At 31.4% G+C, this 8,072-nt stretch overlaps 1 protein-coding gene across 3 annotated transcripts in view; it reads right to left on the bottom strand.

The window, feature by feature from the left end:
• Nucleotides 1-52: 52 nt before the first annotated feature.
• LOC128188792 (mucin-3A-like) overlaps nucleotides 53-8,072 on the bottom strand; it is a 33,620-nt gene continuing 25,600 nt past the window's right edge. For 2 of the 3 annotated variants that reach the window (XM_052860070.1, XM_052860063.1), the window contains exons 13-22: nucleotides 7,895-7,972; nucleotides 6,602-6,682; nucleotides 5,942-6,001; nucleotides 5,788-5,859; nucleotides 4,508-4,588; nucleotides 4,324-4,365; nucleotides 2,870-3,331; nucleotides 1,194-1,366; nucleotides 943-1,065; nucleotides 53-384 (exon numbers count right to left, since the gene is read on the bottom strand). In XM_052860070.1, coding sequence (XP_052716030.1) covers nucleotides 271-384; nucleotides 943-1,065; nucleotides 1,194-1,366; nucleotides 2,870-3,331; nucleotides 4,324-4,365; nucleotides 4,508-4,588; nucleotides 5,788-5,859; nucleotides 5,942-6,001; nucleotides 6,602-6,682; nucleotides 7,895-7,972 — 1,286 coding nt within the window. In that variant the 3' untranslated portion in view covers nucleotides 53-270. Of the gene's footprint in view, nucleotides 385-942; nucleotides 1,066-1,193; nucleotides 1,367-2,869; nucleotides 3,332-4,323; nucleotides 4,366-4,507; nucleotides 4,589-5,787; nucleotides 5,860-5,941; nucleotides 6,002-6,601; nucleotides 6,683-7,894; nucleotides 7,973-8,072 lie in introns of those variants that run through there. The other variant, XM_052860078.1, reaches the window with a different exon arrangement.

Here is an 8,072-nt window from a genome sequence, read left to right as displayed (position 1 = left end):
TTCATGGATCAAATCTTACTTTGCGATTGCAGCACGAAAAATGAATGAAATAATCATTTCCATACCACTTTATTCCAACAAGTTTGTTAAAAACTATTCATACATGACATTTTGGTGTAATATTTCAACTTCAACTCTGGCGCACTCTACAGAACACTCTGTTTATACGTTTTTAATAAGATACAATGCGTAATTATGAAGAATGAATAAACGTAAATTGTTTGATAAAGCGTAGACATGATCTTTGTTGGATCTTAGATTTGTGACAAATCAGAACATAACAACGTGATAATTTGAAGCAGTGTGGGTAAAACTTTCAGACTGAGCGGGTTGACGTAGAAGCTCCAGTATGCTGAACCGTTCACCACACTCCTGTGTTGCAATCTGAAATTCGATTATTATTTATGGGGATTAGGTGTTCAATTATAACATACATGTTGCATAACAAATCGTACATACGCTTGTACTATCAAAATGTTATTATATTTTTAAAGATAGGATAAAGTATTTTCAAATAAGTATCGACATGTCTAGCTATCCAAAATATCAAATGACTGAATAAATGATATAAAATAATGAGTTGTTCTTAAATAAAAAGATAATTTTTAAACATCTATCAAACTTCATAAACGAGACGCAAAAGCGGTATTCACCTAGTTACAGATTTGGCAATTTGCGGCGCACAAAAATTTACGCTAGTTTTAAACAATCCAAAAGAATATGTCAGCTTACTTTCACTAAACTTGATAGTTAGAATTTTGGGTGTCACGAATCAACAAAGAGATGTCTGAAAATACAACTATGGAGTATATCCATGATTCAACAACTTGCTATTCTTAGTTTTATTATAGTCGATAAATACTACCGTCATATGACCACAAAAACTCACATGATCAGTGTCATGTCTTCTCTTATGAGTCCAGTTTTAAGCTTATCAATTACCTTTATTGAGGAATCAGTACAACCAAGAAACACTCCAGCAAGTCCGTCTGGGGGGTACTCAGAAGATGGGGTAAAGGTCGCCACGGGAATATAGCTCTTCAAAATGTCACATGACTCGGTTACCTGTATTTAACGAAATTAAAGCCTTGATTTAAGTACAAATGTACTAAAAATAGACCAAAACAATAACAAATCCGGTGTAAAACGACTTTTTCTGTATGCCGTTATTTCTTGTAATATGACATTTGTACCTTGAATCCAGGTTTCCAAATCTGAGTTACAGGAACAGAAGGGCACAGTTTTCTAACGATCAAATTTGACGCAGAAATTTGATTTGAACAGTCAGTATTAAACTCGGGGTACATCTGTTGGTATTTGGCAAGTTCCTCAATTATAAGAATTTTCGAACACTCCGTAGTATGAGCTGTACAGAAATATTTGGATATATTAGCGAATACATGTTATGCACTTTGATAACGGCAATGTTTTTTCGGTATAGTTGTGCCATATTTTATAATTGATCAATGTCAGTATCTTTACAACTATTTATTTCATGTTAATGACGCGTGGTTTTTCATTGACTATACAAAGGCACCTAAAATACGTTGAAAATATCGATGTAAATCTTATATTTAACATATTAGTCATAATGTACACATTAAGGTATGCAATATCATTTTTTTTTGGTTGCAATGGAAAGTTTCGTCTCATTTTATGATGAGGTATTTGGGTTACTTGATTTTAAAAGCTGTATGTTACGTCACCACGGAGCATGGTTATCTATAAATCACGACGCCAAAACGAAGCATGCACAGTTATCAAAATATCCCATCTCTATTTCGTAATTAGTCTTTTGTGCCCCCCCCCCCTGCATTTTTAATCTTTTTTAGACCCACCTGGACATCATAATTGCTCACAATTGTTTGATAATCATAAGTTTTTCCTTCAAAAATATCATTTTTTTCTTTCACGGTAATAAAACCATTTAAAGCTAAAATTAGTTACTAATTTTGTCACTCAAATATTAACTGCTATCTAGTTTGTTGTTTGATATCCAAAACACAGTTTTTATCACCCTAAATTTATTTTATATTATAACACAAATGTGTTTGAACTTTTTGTCTAATTATATGCTTTTGCATGTATGTTATTTAAAAATAAAACCTTCAGCCAAAGTCCAATCTTTAAACACCATAAATTGACATCAAAATAATTGGTATTTGCGTTTAATTGATTGTACTGGAAAAAAGTTATTATTTAAGAAGAAAAAAAAAAGAATCTCCCTGGCTACAAAAACCGCGATTAAAGTCATAATAAATGTTACATTTAATAGAGTTCATACTTGAAGATAATAAACACTTCCAACAACTTTCCTTTTATTTTAAATAATATGTAATGTTACAATGTAAAGATCACCGTAACATAAAGATAGGGTAAATCGAGGAATTTGCAATTTTATTACCGATATTTATCTAATAATTTGGTTAAACATCGGAAATAATCAATAAAGAAAATTTAAGAAAGAAACACGCAAAATTAAATTCGGAAATTGCTTTGAAAGCATGGCCCTTTGAGATAAGGATGTAACATGTATATTCTTCGAGTTTGTTCTCAATCATAATCTATTGTTTATGTGCATAAAGACTCTTAGACATCATCACATAAGTATTACGAAGTAAGCTGACACGTGTATGTGAATTATAATCTCAACAACTCAAAAGTTTTTTTAAAATACATGCGTTTATTACATGTTTATTAAACTCTATTCTTCGCAAGATGGCTCTGTTAACTTTATACTCATAGAAAACAAATCTTTTTATGTCTTAAACAATATTTGCCAAAATCAATCTGAACCAATTGTGATATATTTTCATTATTTTGCATTTAATTAAATTTCACATTAATATTAAATTCACATTAAGCTTACCTACAGCTACTGTGGATGATGATGTATTTTTAAGCGTCACCCAGTTAAACGTTGGTTGCGTAGCTGCTGCCGTTGCAGGCTGTGATGTCATTGCAGCTGGTTGTGCAGTTGTTGTAGTTGGATTTGTAATTGATGCAAATTTTTGTGTGGTTTTTGTAGTTGGTTGTGCAGTTGTAGTTTTTTTTTCAGTTGTTGAAGGTGATTGTGCTATAGTTTGACGTGAAGTTGTTGTAGTTTGTTGTATGGTTATTGTGTTTGATTGAACAGTTGATGCTGTTGGATGTGTTGTTGTGTTAGTTTGCCATGATGTTGTTGCAGTTTGTTGTATTGCTGTTGCGTTTGATTGAGCGGTTGATGCTGTTGGGTGTGATGTTGTTTTAGTTGGTTGTGTTGTTGTTAAGTGAGTGGGTGTGTGATGGGTAATCATTGTGGATGTGTTAGTTGTTCTTGTAGTTGAAGCAACTGTTAAAATAAAAATAAAAATGGATTGAATTATTCTTTTAATCTTTGCGAAAATGCATCGCATATATTTTAATTCATTCACTTCGTTTTACGCTTCAGTCTAAAGATTTTCTTTCATCTGATAATTTCTTTAAAAGAGCTTGATTGTCGTTGCCAATTTTTGGAATATATTGTTGTTCTAAAGAAGAAAAGCTCTTAATAAAAGATAGGAATTTTAAAAGTTCAAATGTATTGATTTGTCTCTACTAGATTAAAGTTTAAAGATGAACAAATCATATCTTAAAATATTAGGTAGATATGATGGTTACTTTGTTGACCACCTAACCTTAATAAATATCTTTTTTGTTGAGAACCAAATTATATCATTTTTTTCATAAAATAAAGATGTGTTTATTTACATTGTAAGTTTAAATAAAGGTTTTCATGATTTTAAAGGCGTTGATGTTTGTGGGCATTTTAAGTCTATATTTACCTCCTTAAAATGAGTAAAGTGTATAAAAATATAGAAAAATGCTCAGATATACATGGAGTTTTTAAAAATAAAGAATAGTTTATGGCCAAATTTATCATATATCTAAGCTTAAGGCGGGTTTGATGGTTATATCTTAACCACGAGGCTCCTTAATAGTTTGTTGGGTAACACTTTAAAATGTTCAAAGCCCCAAAAATGTCAAAATCCAATCAACGTTGTCTGTATTTACCTGACGGACAAATAAAGATTTCTAATGTGAAATATTTCTATTATTATATTGTGTCATAATGTCAAACAATTTTTTTTTTGCGGCACACGTAAATGATTTATATGTTTACATCAACATGTAATGCTTAAAATATGTTCAAGTTACTGAGAGAAGTTCAAGATAAAAAGTCATAAAAGAGTGCTATATTATTCCATTTTCTTTTTTATTTCAATCCATGCTTCATTCATATTATTATATCATCAACTGGCTTTTGAAATTTTAATCGTAATGTAAAACCAAATTGGTACTCACCAGGATTGCAAATGCAGGGGTCTCCATGTTCATGTACGGCTTCTATATAGAATAAAATATAGGTTTAGAATTTATTATTGATTTTGACAAAACTTTGTTATTTTACTTAGATAATGTAAATAACAATAGATGACCCATCAATGTGACTTTATACTTTCCTAAATATAAATTTAAATTTCAGTACTCTGGAGAATATGGACGAGAGTTTCAAGACAGTGGACAGGGTGATGATCATGCTTCAGAATTCGATTCAGCTCCTGCCAAACTAAATCAGAGGAAAAATTGTACTGTTTTACTATGAACATAAGTGATTTCTGTAGATTTAGCCTGTGCCTCAATTTAGGTAGTGATGGAACACTTATTATATTGTTTAAACTCATTATGTTTAAACACAACTCATACTCTAATGCTCTATTCCTTTATTCGCGCACAATAGTATAACTTTGTTTCACAACTTTTAACACAGACATCCATATATATATATATACAAGGATTGTACCATATGAATTATGTAATATCATACTTTCATGTTAATACTGAAATCTGATTGGATTAGACGCCGTTTATGAATTGTTCTATTACCCTCAGCGTTTGCAACACACTTGGCAACGGGTAACACAACGAATTGCTACATGCACGTAAATTATGCGCGTACGGTTCGCCGTATAATTCACGTAATTTCTAAAGAAAAAAATTAAAAGCAGTAAAGTTTTTTTATCAAATCGGGACTTTCAATAAAATAAGATAAATAGTGCCTGCTCAAGTGGGTAACAGTTGGAATTGGTACTCCTCGAAAACCATTGTTCACCTCCGCTTCGCGTCGGTAGACAATGGCCATGGTTTTCAAGGGGGTGTCAATTTTAACTGTTGTCCTCCCAAACAGGCATTTTTATATATTAAACGATATCTCAATAGCATTTGTGATATAAACATTACGTCCGTTCAAATTTCAAATGTTCTTTGCTGTTTAAAATAAATAATTCAATATCTAAATCTTGTAACGACGACCTGATTAGAACTTTTTATGTCTTAGAAAAGGGGAAAAGTCGCATAGGGCTATTCAAGCAATTGACCTAGGTCAAAATACCCAAGTTATAAAATGAGTGTTCTCAACCAGTTTCCAAACCAGTTTTACAACAGTGGACAACGATTGGCTCTACCGAAATGGCTATAAATTTAAAAACTGTGTGTGAAGGATCATGTCTATTCTTTTTAGAAAGTTTGTTTTGGAAAAAGCTATTCCAGAGTATCATCATTTACGAAGTCTTGCAAAGAATTTTCACGCTTTGCAAATGTAACTACATTTTACTTGGCACCTATTTTATCCAGTTCTAGCAAAACTCTACTAGCACACGTACATGTATGCAGTAGAACTGTATGTGTAAATGTCCTTCTCATATATAATTGATCGTAAACCACATATATGTTTGTTTCTTTGAATATATTTATTTAATCAACACTTACCAGCTGCATGTGAATGACACGTCTGTGTGGAATGGTGGTGGGAATAGTGACCAAACAGATGGGTTATAGCATCTAAAATACACCGAAATAGCACATAAGTACGCTGCAGTTACAAAGCTAACAAAATCATATTGTCACAATCCTATGATCTTACTTGCAAATGAAGTATGGTAATGTGAATCGCTGTGCCTACATGTCCGAGCCCATTGATAATCTAAATATGCATTGGAAATGTTTTTACTTTCAAAGTAGAAGACATTGTGAAACTATATAATTGCAAGAAAGATTATAAAGAATTGAGAGACAAACCATGAGACAAATATATTTTTTCTTTTTCTCACCGTATATGTTTGTAATGTGATTTTTATTTTGTTAAAGTTAATATGCCGTCTGATGACCTATTGAATTTAGGATTGAAGAATGCTATTTTAGAATAAAATGTATTCTTTCTTTAAAAGTAATCGGTATTTCATTGTAAACTGTTTTCTAAAATAGTACTTATAATACTTATCATATTTGCTATATACATTAGCCATTAGTTAAGTTCGCTAGCATTGAGTGAATTAGTTTTGAAATTTTATTCAAGGCTTACAATGCATATGCACCTTCCATATGTACTACCAGGCAAAATGTTATGTCGTTCGACCTGACCAATGTGTTTTAAACTATTTTCATTTTCTTGAATAAAATAGATCTGTCTAACAAACAAAAATAAACAAATCTATTTATTATTGGTAATTGAAATTATTTACTTATTGGGGAGTGTTTAGATGAACATTATATTTTTCAATGATGCTATAATTTTTGTTCTTACCTTCAGAAGGCAGATATGGGTAATTAAGATCAAACTTTTTAGAACAAATGCATTTATTGTCAGTACCATCAGAATAAAGAGCTACAACATAAATGAGAAAAATTAACAACACAGGGCAAAAAAAGTTAAAAACAATGTATTTTTATTATTGGCATATTGTACTACATTGAAAAACAAAAACAAATTATCATTCGTCACTTTATCAACCTGAGTTATTTAACCTTACATTAGTGCCAACCCAACAACACTTTTTACAATCTATAATTTTCATTATATTAAATGTCAAATTGAGTGTTGAAATTAAATATATATAAAAAAAATTTAAGTGAATTCATTTGTAATTTGAAGATATTTACAGCTTTTATTCTACTCCAAAATGCCACCTAAAATTCCAAAAACGCAGTGGAATAAGCATTGACATCTTTTTTCTGCTCTTTGAAATGTGTTATTGTCAAGCTTTTAATTAATTATTTTTCAAGATCTACTTTTGTAAAAATCATCGAGACAACCACATTGATAAATATATCACTGCATGGTAACAATTGTAATACCTTATAAAAGACACTAGTAAAATCAAAGTACTGAAGTACTGAAAGCTGGGCTCTGTTGGTGTGTCTTTGTGCATACATGTATTGTGTAGTAAAGACTGAAAATCTCTCTCTCTCTCTCTCTCTCTCTCTCTCTCTCTCTCTCTCTCTCTCTCTCTCTCTCTCTCTCTCTCTCTCTCTCTTATGCTTTTAATGTCGGCAAAGCGTCAGAGAGGGACTAAATATGTAAGCGGCTATCAACAAAAATATGTCTGTCTAGTAGAAAAAAGTTCAACAGTTGCTGCCTTGAATTTTGCAACAAGCGTTATATATTCAATCCCCATTTCTACAACGCGCAGCAAAGTAGTTCATGGAAATTCATGCGCATTGTATGTGTCCAATATGCATAGTCTTGTTTTTAAAACACGTTACTAATAAGAAAAATAAAAAAGATAGACAATTCTATCGAAATTAAAAAAAGAAACAAAATGCCAACACTTTTGACAAAACGTGGCTCTTTGTGTAACTATTTGGTATAGCAGAAGCTTTTACTTTGACGCTGTTTGGTTTTTTGTTTACTTTTGAAGTTGTGCTATTTATAGTAACATTGGCGATTTGCCTTCCCACAGCCAGGACTCTGCTTTCAGCAGAGCCCGGCTAGAAATGATTTATCGAAACTAAACATTTTTAATAATACATTTTGTAGACACAATTAAATATTATTAAAGTAATGGTAAAATGTACAGTGGTAATGAACAATGAGTACCTGCCATCTGTTCAACTAGTTGTTCTCTGCTCTGTCCGAAATAATGATTCGAATTCTCTTCCATTAGAAATGACCAGACTGATATAACAAACATAGTTTTATGTATACATATTATAGGTATAAGATAGATTAGATATAAGATGCAATGTTCAGATATTACTTGTTCTTGCCATCGAAC

Source organism: Crassostrea angulata, chromosome 1, assembly GCF_025612915.1.
Source record: "Crassostrea angulata isolate pt1a10 chromosome 1, ASM2561291v2, whole genome shotgun sequence".
NCBI classification, from domain to species: domain Eukaryota; kingdom Metazoa; phylum Mollusca; class Bivalvia; order Ostreida; family Ostreidae; genus Magallana; species Magallana angulata.
Note: the sequence above shows the minus strand (reverse complement) of the source record. Positions and strands in the feature narration are given on the sequence as shown.